General features: G+C 62.2%; 1 protein-coding gene across 19 annotated transcripts in view; it reads left to right on the top strand.

The window, feature by feature from the left end:
• The window catches only part of CACNA1E (calcium voltage-gated channel subunit alpha1 E), a 110,958-nt gene that overhangs the window by 27,589 nt on the left and 66,722 nt on the right, over nt 1–16,647 (top strand). For 8 of the 19 annotated variants that reach the window (XM_083845827.1, XM_083845817.1, XM_083845826.1 and 5 more), the window contains 3 exons: nt 9,327–9,593; nt 15,151–15,256; nt 15,649–15,788. In XM_083845827.1, the coding sequence (XP_083701953.1) occupies nt 9,327–9,593; nt 15,151–15,256; nt 15,649–15,788 (513 nt within the window). Of the gene's footprint in view, nt 1–4,738; nt 6,867–8,111; nt 8,870–9,326; nt 9,594–15,150; nt 15,257–15,648; nt 15,789–16,647 lie in introns of those variants that run through there. The other 11 variants (XM_083845818.1, XM_083845822.1, XM_083845823.1 and 8 more) reach the window with 6 other exon arrangements.

Below are 16,647 nucleotides of genomic sequence, written 5' to 3'. Positions count from 1 at the left end.
TCTTACAGCACCGAGCCCGGGGTCACGCTCCCTTGCCCAGCATCTGCTGCACGAGCCGGGCTGCAGCCACGCGCTTCAACCCTGCATTTAATTGCAAGGGTGTTCCCTGTTTGTGTCTGCTCAGCAAAAAGAAAAACAGCCAGGGATGAGCTGCTGCCCAGCATCCTGCTCTGCCACTGCCAGCAGTAAAGCGCCGACAGGAGGGTTTTGTGATAAAACCGAGGCCGCTCCCAGCCAGCTGTGCCTTCTCTTGTGGCCGGCACTTTTTTGGCTGGGCACCGGCGTGCCTGAGCGTGGGGACAGCCCAGGAAGATGACACATGGGCTCGGCGAGCGCCCGCTGCCTCGTTATCCCCCGCGCCCCACCGGGGCTGCCGGATGAATAAATCATGGGCAGGCAGGAAGGAGAGGGGCGGCCTCGTTAAGGAGCGAGCTGCTGCAAGGGCTGCTCGCTAATTAGCTGCCGGCGTGCCTGCAGCCCTGCTGGGTGGCGGGGAGGCGACCCGGGGCCCTTGGGCACAGTGTGCGCCCTCGCGCCGCTGCCGGCCCCTCCGTCGAGCAGTGGCTCCGAAACGCGGTCTGGTATTTGCTCTCTTCGTTTAATGCCATGGGGACACGCAGAAGGCTGCCAGCCCAACCCGTCCCTCTTTAATCGGGTGGTTCTCCAGGCTGGGAAGGTCCCTTAGGCTTTGGAGAAGCCCTGGAGCTGGTGGGATCCCCAACCCTCCCGTGGGTATGTGCCCTGGTGCCCAGGGCCCTCTCAGGGCACGTGGGGGAGAAAAACGCCGAATGATTTTCCTTGCCTATCATTCTGTTTGTAATGATGAGTTTTGACTGAGATTTAGTGTTCGGAAAGCTCTGCTGAGTGCAGGCTTCAAGTTCAGCACCTGGAAAATAGCTCTGGGGGGGGGTGTCCGTACCAAAGCCTTGCCACTGTTGCCTTTTGGCAGCGGAAAAATAGTGCAGTGTGCTTTCCCCTTCATAAGAGGGAATAATAGGAGGGGTACTACGCTCTTGTCTCTGTATTTTCATGGGGAAATGGAGGCAGAGACCAGAAGGCACGGCACACCACGTGCTGCTCGAGTGTGCATGGGGTCGTGGCTCTGTGGGAGGCTAACCTTTATGGTGCCCCACCCCCCTTGCTCTGGTGTAAGGGACCCAGGGCCAAGGCAGACACTAAATGCCATCTTGCAGAGCCCCAGCCTGATGCCCTGTCCCATTCCCACTGTTGTCTCAAATGAGCAAACGCAGAACCTCCTACGGGGTCCCCGACTGGCGGCTTCTTTGGCTGGTGGTCAGCACAGGCAGCCCCGCCATGGGGACGTCCCCAAGGAAAACCTCGAGCTCAGTCGGCAGAGGTCGGGAACCACCTTGCTTGGCTTAAATCTGTGGGACGCGTTTATTTATGGAGTTTGGCTTGCGTGGCTGGGGAGGAACACAAACTGTGCCCTGCTTTTGGGAACAATTCCCTGACCCCAGCGCTGGAGCCGAGGGCTCTGCAAGTCCCCCGGGGCACGTCCGGGAGCTGCGGCCCGTGGAGCAGCAGGGCTGGAGGCATTTGCTGCTCGCTCCCATCCGTGCAGAGCGTGGCCAGGAGCAGCTCCGGGTTTGTGCATTTCTCCTGGGGGAAGCAAGAGCGTGGAAGAAGCTGTGAAAACGCACGCGGTGCTGCTAGCAGATCTCGGTGGCTCTTTACAACTTGGCAATCTGGCTGGTTACGTGCGCGCTCTGCATCCCAGACTACAAATGAAGCCGACTTTTTTTTTTTTCCCTTTTTTTCTTTCCCTCGGTGCTGCACTACACAAAAGGCCCCCTTGCTGTGCGCTGCTGCGCTGCTGCTGTTCCCCGGCGCGTGGCACCATCTGGGTTCAGCTGGCTGCGGTGATGGAGAGGGTGCGAGCGCACATGGGGCATCCCTGCTGCTGGCTCCGTGGTGCCAGCGGGGCTGCCCAGGAAATGTCCCCGGGCTGGGGACAGCAGCGTGCCCCCGGCTGGCCCAGTGTCCAGCACCCTCTTGATTCGTGCATGAATTATTCACCGGTGATGCTCCTGCTTTAGGATGCCCTCAGGATGCTGTAGGATGGCTCTCCCTGCTTGTTTTACCCCGCAAGAGTAGCGATGCGGGAAAAAGCCGTGGCTGTGCTGTTTCATTGCCTGGGAGCAATGCCGTGTGGATTCATCGTGGGATTTTGGCTTTGAGCAGTGGCTGAGCAGCACATCTCTCCCAGAGGTGCCCATCCCTCACCCCCTGCCCCTTCTCCTCTCCCTTTTACTCCTCTGGGCGCAGAGCGAGGCTGGTTTCTGACCCCGAATGAACCCCGCTTCCAGCCCGTGTCCTGGCAACGGCAGCATCCTTCCTCCCGAGCCGCCTCCAAGCCTGGGTTTCTGGCACACCCTGGAGGAATTCCCTGTCGGAGCTGATGCAGGCAGCCTTGCAGAGCCTCGCCTGTTTTTACCTTGGAAATTGCACTTCCACCTGACCGCCACCGACGGGGGCATTTCTGGTTTATGTATGCCTTCATTTCCCTCCGAAGGGCTGCAGCCTGTTATTCCTCACTTGCCAGCCCGTCCTTTCTGCTTCTCGAGGTGTTTGCTGCATACCCGTGTGACAAACACAAACCCCCGCCTTTGGGGCCCTGCTCTGCGCGCTAGCCGAAATAATCGATGCACAAAGTTCGGGAGGTGCCGGGGGCTGCACTGGAGCAGCTCTCAGATTGTCCTTGATTTCCCGAGGTGGCCTTTGAGACATGGAGGGATCTCTTGGAAAGGAGGAGAGATGAGAAGCGTTTCTTGTCCCCACTTACCTTTTTGTACACTCTGTTAGCTGCTTTGCTCCCACCCTTCAACGTGGGGTTACGCAGGTCTCCAAAAGCCCCCCGCTGTCTGCGTGGCTGTGCCAACTGTGCGTGCTGGTGAGGCTTCGCTCCTGAACTGGGAAAGCCGTGCTGGTCCCCAGTACGAGGAGACATGGGGCTGGAGCTCAGCGGGGCTGCTGCAGCCCTTCCCAAAAGGCACCCAAAAGCGGGTGCTCCGGGGCTGGTCCCTCACCGTGGAGCCACCCAGCTGCAGGAGGGTTTGCCTGGTGGGAGCAGCTGTCCTGGCAGCTTGGGGCACGCCGCTGCCAAGCTGTAAAAAGCTCTGCAAAATCGGTGTAAAGCACGCGGTGGCATCCTGAGCCCCCACGCACCACACACATCCATCTTCCACACCCCAGGAGCTTCCCAGGGGCAGGATTTTTTTCCCCACTGCACCTCGTGAGATGATACCACACCAGCTAACACGCTGTAGCTGTCCTCTCCACGTTTGCTCATGTGGAAATGAGCCTAAATATTTATATATATATATTTTTAATGGGCTTTTTCCCCACGGAGGAGCCCCAGGAAGGCAATGTGGTGTGCTCAGCGAGGGCATTTGCCTTTGCAGAGGAGCTGCAGCTTGGTGCCTGCCTAGTGCCACAGGGAGGGGGGCGCTTCTCGCACCTCCCAGCGCCGAGGAGCTTTCGGAGAGAGGTTTTTTGCTCCCTGGCCCCTTCTCTTTCGCAGGTTTGGGAAGGCGCGAGCAGCATCTCTTCCCCTGGCTGGAAGCCAGGGATGGTGCTCGTGTGGCTGCCTGGAGCATCAGCTGCTCAGCGCCAGTTCAGGCTTGCCGGAGAATTTCCACAGCTCCATCTTCTCCTGGCTCTCGTCCTGACAGTGTAATTTCACTGAAGCCACCCCGTTTGCTAGCAGGCGAGCACGGTTGCTCCTGAGAAAGCTGAACCTTGTTGTGTCGGGGATGGGGCTGCTGGTTTTCTGGTCTGGCTTTCTGGTCTGGCTGTCTTTTTATTGCTGGGGGGATTTTCGGGAGGCTCGGTGCCTTGGTTGCTGTGGTTGTTTGACTTGAGCCTTTGGGGAGACAGAGGATGGGATAACAGGATGTTCCTGGGGCACCAAGAGCCCAGGGCTCACCTGCCTTTTGGGGGCAGAGGGGAGATCCGAGAAGGAAGTCTGGTGGCTTTGGCAGAAGCGAGGGAGGACGTGAGGATGCTGATGGAGGAAGGATGCCGGGTGGGTGGCAGGGCACAGGCTGCCCAGGGAGCCTGGGGAGTCTCCTCCTTGGAGACCTCCAAAAGCCCCCCAGATGTCCTGCTCTGGGGGGTCCCTGCCTGCGCAGAGCTGTTGGTCCAGGTGACCCCCAGAGGTCCCTGCCACCCTCAGCTGTCCTGTGGACGGAAAGGATTTCCTCTGCTTCAGGTAGCACAGAGTTGGAGCAATGCCTTAAGGTCCCTTTGCACCAGAAACAAGCTTTCCCATGTTGAGAAAGGAGATGGCTATGGGCATATTTCTTCTGAGCTTGGTCTCCTGGGTCCCGTGCATGTGTAAGGCTTGGCAGCTCTGCTGGGATGCTCCTTAGCCAAGGGGAGAAGCCACCCAGAGGGATTTTGGGGTTGGAAGCAGGGATGGGAACTTGCATGGTACCTGATGGGAGGCAGGCAGGGAGCTGTCTGGGTGCTGGGATTGCTGCGCGCCTGCCCGGAGCAGCCGGGACGCGGCTGCGAATGCCAATTAGAGCCCGACTTGCCAGGCTAAATAAAGCAGCGGGGCACTCCAGGCAATTTATTAACGGGTAATTATTTCAGGGCTCTTCAGCTGAGCTGCGAAGCCTCCCAGCCTAAAGCTATGAGAGCTGGCCCAAGGCACACCACAGTCATGGAGAGGAGGCTTTATCCCACAAGGGTCCCTGTGGCGAGTCTCTGCTGAGCCCCCAGCAAGCCCCGTGCTCGTTCGGTGATGTGTGCTGGTTGGTTTTGGCTTTTTGGAAGCTGTGGGCAGCCCGTGGTGGGGCGGGTGCCTGGAGCAGAGGTTGCTGGGTGGTGAGACCAAGCACCAAAAGCATCTCGCAGCTTATAAAACGCTCAGGACCGTGGGCTTTTTGGCTGTCCTTAGGTCCCTTCCAACTCATTCAGCTCGCAGTTGGTGAATTTCCCCCTGTACAGGCAGCATCCTTCCACTAGCAGCTGTGATGGATGGGATGCTCCGAGCCTGGCCTGCGCTGAAGGGCGCCTGGGGAGAGCACAAGGAGCAGCGCATCCACGCGCCTGAGCTCTGTTCTGACATCTCGTCTGGCTTGCGGAGACACCTCCGGCATGTCTCCCCCCTTGCTTGTACAGGTGGATGTCACAACAGATCAGCCACTGGGAAGCATCTGTGCGTGCGCGCAAGCGCGGCGAGAGGGGAGGAGGAAGAGGGCTGGAGACGCGTGGGCGCGCATCCACGCTCTGCCCAGAGCACCCCAAAAACAGGTGGTGAAGATGTGCCATCGGTCCTGGCATCCCAACGTGGGTTTGGGGTGTGTTGCGCTTTGCTTGTCGGCTGCAGAGCGGTAAATGTTTTCAAAAATGGGGCTGAAGTCACTCTGGGATGGATCCTCTTAGGGAAACACTTCTGGAAAGGTGAGGACGTGGTGTTGGAGCGCAGGGCGTGCCGTGCCGTGGCACCAGTGAGGGATTGTGAGCAGGACGGGGCTGTGGGGTCCCCCAAGATGCCACCCCGAGATGCCACCCCAGATCTGCTTGGCCCTTCTCCACCAGCATCCCGGCCCCGCTGCCCGTGGGGGAGCTGCGCTGGCGGGGAGCGGGAGAAACATTTCTTCCGAACCCTGCAGGTAATGAATCTGTTCCTGGAAAAAACTTCCAGTCCTGCGTGGTCATAAACACGCTTCTGAGTCAGAGCTACCCAGTCCCAATTTGAAATGGGGCCAGAGCGATGTAGACGATTCTCATTTCAGCCTATTTTTTTTCCCCCTTTCTGCACAGTTGAAGCCTTACTTAAAAAAATAAAAAAATGAATCGTGATGCCAAAAGACACTTTCTAATCCAAGTGCAGCCCATAAGAGCCGCCGGGAGCGGCGGTCACCGAAATGGAGCTGTGCCCTGTGTGCCTGAGGGACCTGACCCCGAGACGAGGGGTCTCACGTGTGATCTTGGGTGTGCTGAGCAGACGGGATGCGTTTAACAATTCTGCCCCAGTTTTGGGTGGCAGCAGGCGGGTGGGACAGGCAGGGTCCCCTGGGGTCCCCAGGAGCTGGAGGCTGTGCCGTAAGGCTGCCGGTGCCCTCTGCAAGGCAAGCAGCGAGCGAGGGGGTGCGGTGGGGGCACGGCACGCTTCTATTTGATTTTTTTTATGTATTTTTTTTTCTCAGCTGGGCTGCAGGGCGAGGCCAGCAGCCGCTAGATGGCGGTGCCGGAGCGGGCAGGGGCCGCAGCATCGCGGAGCCGCTCGGGGCATCGCCGCGCTGCAAGCACCGGGGGGCTCCGGGGCTGGGGGGTCCCCTGCGAGGGGCTGCGGGGACCGGAGACCCCAGCCCTCGGTGTGCTGCTGGGGGAGAAAATCGAGGGAAAAGCTTGGGTTTCATCTCGCCATTGCGTGGGGAGGGGAGTTAGCCTTCCTCTGGAAGTCTTAACCAGGCTCCTTCCTGTCCCGGCGCCCCCCCGTTGGCCTGTCTTCTTGGATTTCCTTCATTCACAAAAAATAATAATAATAATAATAAAACGCAGCGCAAAGCACCGCCACCGAGCTGGCTGCGAAGCTCCGTGCCATGTTGAATCATGTAGGCATCAGGCGCGCTTCTCCCTGACTCACAGATCCCGGGGTGAGGGTCAAGACGAGGATGGCAATAAACATCCTGGGAAGCGGAGCCTGCGCCTCTTGGCACGGCCAGGGCTTCTTTTTTTGCGCTTTCAATCTTCGCTTAAGGAGCTGCTTTCTCATAAATATCCCATCCTGTAGCACCGACTGAGTGGGAGAGAGGCTCCCAGCGGGGTCATCCTGCAGCGGCGAGCGCAGAGCGGGGAGGAGATCAAACCCAGCTCGGGGCAGAGGTGCCCAGGTAAGGGGGTGCCTGTGCGCACAGGAGGGGCAGAGGAAAAGCAGCAAGGCTGTCACAGCACCTCTGAGCCAGGAAGGATTGTGGGGTCCAACCTTTTCCATCCTCAGCCTCTGGGTACCCGCCCTGGTGGCACAGGAGAAGATTTGGGGACCCAGGGGTCAGCCCAGGTGGGGGCTCTGTGGGGCTGAGGATCTGCTGGGGGCAATCAGCACGACCCTGAGCTTAATTAACAACGGCTTAAAGGGCTGAGAGGTGGCACGACCCTAATGTCACACCGGTGGTGGGGAGGCAGCGAAGGGAATGCTCCCTGGAACGCTCCCCAAATTGTACCCGGTTTGGTTAGGGCAGCATTTTGGGGTGGATCAGTGGGGCTGTAAGTAGTTGGTGGGGGGGTGGCCGCCCCCAGCAGCAGCAGGATGAAACCCCTGCCTTTTGGGAGGGGGCCGCCCTGGGTGCTCTGCTCCTTGCTGTGATGTGGTGGTGGCAAAGCTGGGGGGGCCTCGCCGGACCCTCAGCATCCTCGCCCTCGCCACTTGTGTGGGAGCAAAGCGGGTGCAAGGCGCAGCAGGAGGGTGTTTTGGAGAGCTGGTGGGCTCTGGGGGCTCTGTCTGAGGCTGGGGCAGCGATCCCATGGCCTTTTGGCTAAACGCTCCTCTTTTGGACCAAAAAGCCAGCCCCATGGTGGTGCCTGGAGGTGGGGGTGTTTGTGGCGAGGTGCTGTTGGGCTGCACGGAGGGTGCAGCCCTCGCCCAGCTGGGCTAACGAGGGCTGATTACCTGATTAAGGGCATATTTTGTTTCATTTTGGGTTTTTCCCAGCTGTGGGGGACAGAGACCGCGCAGCCACTGCCACGTTTGCAAAGCAGGGTGCCAGAGCTGGGGGAAGAGCCCGGTGGGGCCGTGGGGCATCGCGTGGCTGCGTATGGAGCTGTGGGTCCTGTCCCCGTGGGAGGGGAACGGCTGGCAGCGGGGGCAAGGCGGCGGGGAGCCCTGTGGGTGCAGCAGGAGGGAAGGGTGATGTTGTGAGCACCGCTTGGGGGGTGCGCAGGCGTGAGTGGTGAGGACAGAGCCCTGGGGTGGGGTGGCTGTGGGGTCCCCCACCCTGGTAGCCGTGTGCGCCGGCAGGATGGGGTGGGTGGGGGCAGCCACAGCCCCTTTGCACCTCCCCAGTGCGCTGCTGCTCCTGGCCGATGTCGAGTGTCAAAAATAAAAGAGCACGGGGTGTATTTGGGGGGGGGGGGGGTGAAGGAGCCTAATCTAGAGGAGGGCTCTCCGTGGGCACCAGGGCAGCCCAGGGAGCCCCCGGGTTTCCCAGGGGCCGTGCATGTGCCTGGAGAGAAGCTCGATGCAGGCTGAGGTGGGGCGAGCCTCTCGCCACCCCAACCTGCAAGCAGAGAGCGGGAGGAAAGCAGAGCCCCCTCTGCACCCCCCAGCCCCGTCTCCATCAGCAGCCGCTCGCCCGTGTGCTGGAAAACCCTCTGCAGCCGGCGAGCGCCCGTTGCAGGGGGGGCTCACCCGGCGCCTTTGTTCCCTTCAGACCCTCCCCTCGCCGCTGCCTTTCCTTTTCGCAGCGGCTCCCGTGCTTGCCAAAAGAATGCACTGGATGGAGCGAGCGAGCCGGGCGTGCGTGCACGCGTGTTGTGCGCGCCCGCCTGCGTGTGTGCGTGTGCGCGTGTGTGTGTGTGTGTTGCAGCCGACTTCATTAAAGCAAAGCCAGCCCCGAGCTGCAGAGGCGCGGCAGCCTTCGATTTCGTGGCCGGCTCCTGCGGGAAGCCAACGGTGCCTGCGTGCTCGTGCCCTGGCAGCCCAAGGCTCGAGCATCCCTGCGGCGGCTGCGGGCCCCGCTGCGAGGCCCGGCGAGCGGGGCCGCCCAGGGGGCTCCTGGGGGCTGCCGAAGATGGAGCCGGCGGGGGGAAGTTGGCTGCCTGGCTCCAACTAGGCTGGACCGCGCTGCAACCTGTTCCCCCGGCCTCCCCTGCGCTGCTGTGCCGGGCGCTGTGCCGGGTGCTGTGCCGAGCCGCGGCGGGCGGACGGAGGGGCTCGGGGCGCAGCCCTCGCCTGGCGGGGCAGGAGGGGCAGGGAAGGGGCTGCTTTGGGTGCTGGGGCAGGGTGCTGGGAAGGATGTGGCTGCTTTTAACCCCTCGCGTCGTGGCGGAAGGCGCGGGGGCTGCTTAGGGAGGGAGCGCCGCAGCCCCCGCCGTGCCCCGGGGGCTCCCCGCTGTGTCCCCCCCCCCCAGCTCGGGGTCCCACCGTGCCGCGGGTGCTGAGCCTGGCACTGCCTCTCCCTCCCCACGCGGGTCTCAGCTCGCTCAGAGGGATGGAGGAGCGACAGAGCTGAGCATCACCCGGAGAGGAGGAGGAGGAGGGGGCCCCGCAGACCCCCCCCCCACCCTCCTCCCTCCCTCTTCTCCCCCGCTGCCTCGGCCGTGCTGCTTCGGCTCACCTGTGCGTTTTCTTCCAGGATGGCTCGCTTCGGGGAGGCGGTGGCCGGCAGGCTTGGCTCCGGAGATGGGGGCTCCGAGCAGAACCGGAGCCGGCAAGGAGCTCCTGCCCCTGCGGGAGGGACCCCGGGAGCCTTCAAGCAAACCAAAGCGCAGCGAGCCCGGACTATGGCTCTGTACAACCCCATCCCCGTCCGGCAGAACTGCTTCACCGTCAACAGATCCTTGTTCCTCTTTGGGGAAGAGAACATAGTCAGGAAATACGCCAAGAAGCTCATCGACTGGCCATATCCTTTCTGCGCCCCCCCCTTGCGAGCCCCCCCCTTGCTCCCCCGTGCCCGGATTTGCCTCGGTGGCCTCCCAGGACACGTGCGAGTGGCACTAGCTGGCAGGTAAGCGCCTGCCTTCTGCTCTCCTTCGGCGCGCGGAGAGGGGTGCCCTGGCACCCCATCCCCAGGGATGCTTCTCGCCCTGCTGCTGCTGCTTCCCCTCCCTTGCTCCTCTGCTCGGCGCGTGCTGGGGAGCCGAGTCCCTTCTCCCCCCGCCAGGTGACCCCAGCCCCTGGTGGGGCTTGAACTTGGAAGCCCCCCCGTGCTGGCGAGGGGCTCTCCGACGCGGTTTTGGCGCTGTGCATTTCGGGGTACCTTTCCTCGGGCGCGGGTGTGTGTGGCCGTGGGGTCACAGCCTCTCCTCTGCGCCTCGATGTCTCGCTGGAGTTTTGCCACCCCACCCAGAGCCACCCATCCTGCTGGGGACAGACCCCTGCGAGCCCCCCAGCCTGCAGGGTGGTGGCTTCCCTGTCGCCCCGCAGTCACCTCTGTGTGCCTGCTCACCCCTGGCGGGGGCACGGCCGTCCTCACCCCGCAGCCTCCATCCCACTCCCCTGGGAACCAGCTGCCCCCTCCCTGGGGCACAGAAAGATGCCAGCCCCTCTGCCTGCCTCCTGCTGCTCCCCACGGCCTCTGGGATCTGCTCTGGGGACCGTGGTTCATCCCAGGAATCCACAATGGGTGGAGGACACGGGTCCCCCCAGCTCCCCCATCCTTTCACCTACCCCATGAGCTTCTTTTCCCTCCCGCCCTCCCTATGGGTGCCCCCAGGCACCGTGGCTGGTGCGAGCACCGCAGCATGCTCCTCTCCATCGAACCTGTGCTCGGCACCCCCCTGGACCCCGGGTTCCCTCCTCGCCGAGGACACAAGCCCGCAAACTTCCCCGTGGCCACGTTTTTCCCGTAGGACCCTCCCCGTAGCGTTTTCTGCAGTGGTGATTACGTGCGGCTCTTGCTGGCGCTTGCCCTCCCTGCAACTTGTTGGTTAACTTGCCGGCTCCTCCGCCGGGCGCGGGATGGAGGCACCTGCCCTGGCGCCGAGCAGAAACGGCTTTATTTGGTGCCACATGTGCCTCGGGGACACCCTCGGTGCCGCGGGACGTGCCACCCCTGGCGCTAAGCATTGCTGGGGAGATGACCCCCACGGCGCGCTGGTGCATCGCCGCCTCCGAGTCCTGCCCAGGCAGCTGCAGAGGATGCTCGGGGGGCTGGCTGCGTGCTGGGGGTGCAGGGGAACCCCGGGGTGGGGGGCAGCTTTGCCAAGACCCCCTGCGCCGTCCCCAGATCATGCCCTGGGAGCAGCGGTGCAGCGGCGTGGGTAGGCAGGCTCAGCCAGGCGGCAGCTCCGCTCAGAGCACTGCAGGGCGTTCGCCGGGCCGGCGGGGCTTGTTTTCCAGAATATGCCAAATTATTCATGTGCTTTTCCAGCGCGGTGTGGGAGGGCCCTCGCTGCTCAGCTTTGCTTCCAAGCGCTGCTGCGGGCCGGGGTCCCATGCCGGTGTGGTGCGGCACCACAGCTTGTCTGCCGCGCTCTCCTGGAGCCTGGCGCTCGGCCGCCACGCTGCAAAAACCCCTCGGCGTTATCCTTCCATGGCATTTGCGTGGCAGGAGGGAGATTGGCTCTTTTTTTTTTTTTTTTCCCCTGAGAGAAGTGACATATTCCCGGGCGAGCGTGTGGAGCTGAGCCCCCGTGGCCGTTCCCCGCTGCCCCGCGTGGCTGCCAGCTCGCTCCGAGCGAGTCGCCCACCCTGGGGCTTGCAGCGCGGCACGGCGGCTCTTCCCTTCGAGCTCCCGAGGGCAGGGCTTTCTGGTGACGAGTTTGTACCCGTTGGGTGAAATATTGGGAAAAAGGGGCCTTCAGAAGGTGTTCATTTCTGCTGGGAAAGGCAGAAACCTCTCCTGAGGCTCTGTGGTTGTGCCTGGTGGAGAGGACCTCGGTGCCACCTCACTTTGCGCTACGGCACGCTGCCCAAAATGCTGGGCATTGCCAAAATGCCCTGTGCCCAAAAGCTCAGGGCTTTGGGCCACGCCAGCCTCGTGGCAAGGTCTCCGTGGGTGGAAGCGCTGTGGCCGGGCTGGTGTCGGTACCGGTGGCCCTGTGAGCCGCTCTCCTCTTCGGAAGCCTTTCGGCAGGGCCGGGGGAATTTGTGCGCATCTGGCCCGCGGCACCCGGGGCCGGGATGGAGCGAGGGGAGGAGTGGAGGCTCTTCTTCATCCAGCTCGAGTTGACTAGGTAATAGGGCTAAAAATAACCGGTGATTCAGGCCTGGGTATCTGCTGGGTAACTGTATAATTATAACCAGCAGCCTCTGCAGTTTGGCTTCCCGGTGTAAATAGGGATGATGCATGGAGGGGAAGGAGGAGAAATACGATGAACCGGGGCTGGGATTCAGCTCCGTGGGGAAGAGCGAGTCTTTGCCGAAAGCCCGGCTTGCTACCTCTGCTGGAGCTGCTCTTTTCTCTGCTCACGCTCGAAACGCGAGGCAGCCGCTGCTTTGGCTGTGGGAACATCTCCTCCTCGCTTCTCCTCTCCTCCCGAAACAAAGCCCCGCTCTGCCGGCCAGGCCCTTAGCCCTGATTTCATTTGTTTGCCTGCCTGGAGAGCTGCAATTCAGTTAGCGCACGAGATGGGCTGCAGCTCCTCTATCTGCTCCGTCCTTCAGCCGCTTAATCGCATTTGACCTGGACAAGATCCCTCTCCCTCCCCGGGAGGGTCGGATGACGGGGGGTGCCATCTCTGGCTCCGTCCCCAGCCCGGCACCCCTTGGCAAGCCTTCCTCATCATCTTCCTCTGCGCCCACGCTGCTCCTTCCCCGCGGCGACCTGCCTGTGCCCATGGCTGCTCTTGGTGGCCACCGCGAGGGATGCGTGTGCCAAATGGCAGCGATTTGGGGCGAGCGGGTACCCCCACAGCAGCCTCTTGGGCACTGTCCCTTGGGGACGTCGGTGCCCTCTTTGTCCCCATCGCCTTCCCCCCGCCACCATTTCCCCGCGGGAAGGGCTCCACCGCGCCATGCCGCCCTTGGGCACCTCCTGGCGCTACCCAGGAGCATCTCCTCTCCTCCGGGGCCCTTTTTTTTGGGCCCTCCATTCATCCATCGGGGTTTTTAACGCGTTGCCTTTCGGGGAGGGGCGGGTGGGTGCAGCGGCAGGGCCGTCTCCGGCAGCCAGGGCTGGAGCGCGGCCGCCCGTCAGATGGCGAATTTCGGGCAGAGGCAGCTGTTGTCATGGCGACGCCAAGTTGCATCCCGTTGCTGCGGCGACCAAAGTTAAAAAACTGATGTTAAGGCAGGAAAATCACATGACGCGGTTCTTTTTTGTTTAAAAAAAAAAAAAAAAAGGAGTGGGGTGGGAAAAAAAAAAAAAAAAGGTTTGGTTTCCAGTTCTGAGGAGAAGACTTCTCCCCGGAGCTGGCACGTGGCAGGCAGGCGCCTGCGCCCACGTCGGTGCGGGCAGCTCCGGCCCGGCCGCATCCTGCCGGGCTCAGCCTTCAGGAGGGTCCTGGGTGGGGACCAGGCCTCCGTGTCCTACAGGCACCACCCGTGGGTGTGGATTTTGGGCTGGCCAGGAGCGTGGTGTGGGGATGGGGACACCCAAAAGGCGCCCGGTGGGGACGGCTCCTGGTAGCGGTGGAGCGGGTCTGGGTGGGGTGGCAGCTGGGTGCCAGCGGGGTGAAGCCCCCTGACGGTGTAGGAGCTGAAAGCTCCATCGTGTTCACAGCTGGGGAGCAGGGAAAGCCCTGCAGGGGAGCAGGTCCTGCGGGAAATTTGGGGATCGGTGGGGAATGGAGGCTTTGGTTTATAGGAGGTGGGTTGGGGGATGCTGGAGGGGTGAAATTGCTCCTGCGCTTTGGAGGCTGGGTCCTTGGAGATGCCCAGGAGGCTTCTCTCTGCTCCTTCCACCCCTACTGGCCTCGAAAGCGGGGAAAAGCACGAGCACCGAGCTGCTCCTGCTGGCAGGGGAGGCGAGGAGAGCTCCCTGCGGCTCCCAGACCTCACCCAGGCCCGGGGAGGGATTTACATCCCACCCAGCTGCTCGGCGAGGTCTCACCAATGTGCCACCAGCGTCACAAATCCCAGCTGGGAGCTGGGTAAGGTCTCCATGTGAGCCATATCTGCTGGGTGGGGACAGCAGGGCGAGCTCAGCATCTCCACCACAGCACCGCCGCCACCGGTGGGGACACGGGCTGGGGACAGCATGGCCTTGGGGCACCTTCACCGCCCCGAACGCACCAGGCTGCAGGTGTGCAGGGGGATTAGCAGAGTTGCTAAGGAAACGAGTCAACTATTCAGGGGCGAGAGCGTGGATAAAGGAGATAAATCAATAAGGGAACCTATTTTTATCGGCTCCCTAATGATCCTCCCGGAGAAGCCAGACGAAGGAGGAGGAGAAGGCTGGAGGGAGATGGGCTTTCGATGCTGGGCTGGGAGGGAGGTGCTCTGTGGTTTGGGTGGCTGGAAGGTCAGGTCATTAATGCTTAATGAGAGAGGAAATGATGTGACCAAGCGCTGTCCGGCCCCGAGCTGGAAGTACACTTGCTGGTGTGTGGATATTTTCCCCCTGCTTTGGGCAGCTGTTCCTGCTGGCCCTGGGGGAGGCTTTTTTTCCCCTCGGGCTCCCCAAACCCAGCACGTCAGGAGTTGTAGGGCATGGTGCCACAGCCCTGGCTGTCCCGCACTGGGAGAACTTGGGTCTGAGCTGGCCGAGCACGGGGAGATGCTCACTGTGCGTGTCCAGTCCCTCTGCACGGGACCCGTGCGCCGCAGAGGTCTCTCCCAGTTTGCTTTTACCTCCCCAACTATTAATTTCCCTGAGTGGCCTTTTAAACGCCTTGGCTGAATCTGTTCTGGCTCCTCTCCCTAAATAAATCCCAGCTCCTGCAAGCTTTGGTTGGCTGCCCCTCCTGGCAGCGATCCTGCTCTGGTGCCCGTCCCGCTGACACCGGTGGCGGTGCCCACGTGGCTGCGGGGTTTTGGCAAGGTGCAAGGGGGTTTTGGTGCTCGGTGGTCACCGCTGCTGTGCCGTGACCTCCCGTGAGTCCCAGATCTGGCCTGGGATTTGGGATGCTGGCAAGGGTCTAAGCGCATCCTGCTGATGAGGCGCTTGTGGTCTCTCCAAAGGGCGATCGTTGGTGGCAAATGCACAGCCTGGTGCCGTGCCTGGCCCTACAAGGAAGACCCCAAACCCTTTTCCAGGTGAAGCCCAGCCTGTCTTCATGCCCCTGTCCATCCCTTTTGTTCCCACCAGCAGCACCATCTCCTTCCCAGCCCAGCAGAGCTGCTTGGTTAGTTGTCCCCCCACCTCGGGAGGGGGCGGTGAGGCTCAGCACATCTCCACCAGGGAAGGTCCTGGGGGCTCCTGGTTCCCTCATCGCCCCCCTTTTTGGCAAACAGAGTGGAGGGCGGCTTCTCCCTCCTGCCTGGGGGTGAAAGCTGGGCTCTCTGCATGCTTTTTGGGGATAAAAGGGTGGTAGGAACTCCATCCGCCTCTCCTCTGCTCCTTGACTCCCCTTCACGCCCTTCGAGTACATGATCCTGGCCACCATCATCGCCAACTGCATCGTGCTGGCCCTGGAGCAGCACCTCCCCGAGGACGACAAGACGCCCATGTCGCGGAGACTGGTCAGTGCCGGCCGAGGGCACCCTCTGCCCCCTGCTGATTTCGGCTGGTTTTTGGGGTGGTGGGGCAGGAGGGGACCCCACCAACCTCCTCCTCCATGGAGAGGGGCCGGGAAGGTTTAAAAATCCTAGAAAGTGGGGTGGGGAATGAGCAGCTTGAGTGGGTCACAGCCCCCGCCTTGGGTTTCCAAACTTTGGGTTTCCAAGGTTGGTGCTGGCTGAGGAAGGGCTGGGAGAGCTCCCGGGGTGGGAGGAAGGGACTGGGGAAGGTGGGATGGGACTGGGGAAGGCGGGATGGGGCACGATGCAAGGTGAAGCCACCCCACGTGAAATGGCCGGCGCTCTTTGCCCCGCGTCCCCCCACCTCACCGTGTCCCCCCGTTTCCCTCCGGCAGGAGAAGACGGAGCCGTACTTCATCGGGATTTTCTGCTTCGAGGCTGGGATTAAGATTGTGGCTCTGGGCTTCGTGTTCCACAAGGGCTCCTACCTGCGCAACGGCTGGAATGTGATGGACTTCATCGTGGTCCTCAGCGGGTGAGTCGGGCGGCGCGGGGACACCGCTGTGTCCGGGCAGGGGACACGTCCTGGTGGTGCCACGAGCTCCAGGACACGGGGCAGGGCCACGCTTTGCTGGTTTTGATGGTGTTTCACCACCAGCACCTGCCGAGTGTCATGCTCTGCCACCCAGCTGGGCACGGGGCGAGTTTTGGTGATGTTTGTGGGGCAGGAGGAGGATGGAGTGTGGGCTGGGGGACAATTGAGTGCCATATGGGCCAGAGACCAGGAGGGGAGGGAGAAAATCTCTTCTGCTCCCCCAGGTGCTTCCCAGCCCAGTGCCCAGGGCTTGGGACCGAGGTCTTGGTGGGGTCCTGCAGGTGATGCTTGCTCCTGGCAGCAGTGCTGGGGGTGGCAGAGCGCGACGCGTGGCGGGTGCCGGTTGTGTCAAAGCTCGTGTCACCTGCTGGGGACGTGGCCCAGATTCGAGCCCTGCTTGGGCCTGACGAGCTGTGCTGGTGGCACAGAAAGGAGCGGGCGGCTACGTTTGGGCTTGTGCTCGCTGGCAGTGGCAAAAGGCTCGAGCAGAAGTGCCTCAGGGTGACGGAGGGAAACTGAGGCACGGCAGCCAGGCGTTGTACCCAGGGGCTCTGCCAAGCTCCAGAGCCCTGTCTCCTGGCCTGCAGCCTGCTCCTGCGTGGTGGCACTGCGTGGGACGTGGCAGGAGGGGGTTTGGAGGGGACACTGAGCGTGGCGCCGCCGTGGGGTGTGGCGATGGGCGCTGCGTTCCCAGCGTGGAGAGGTGCTGGTCGGGAGGAGCATCCGTGGTGTGGCCACGGGCAAGGAGATGAGCCAGGGCCAGGCCCTTCTGGTGGCACCTCTGGGGACAGCGGGGTGA

This window comes from Anser anser (genome assembly GCF_964211835.1).
Source record: "Anser anser genome assembly, chromosome: 8".
Lineage (NCBI taxonomy): Eukaryota > Metazoa > Chordata > Aves > Anseriformes > Anatidae > Anser > Anser anser.
Note: the sequence above shows the minus strand (reverse complement) of the source record. Positions and strands in the feature narration are given on the sequence as shown.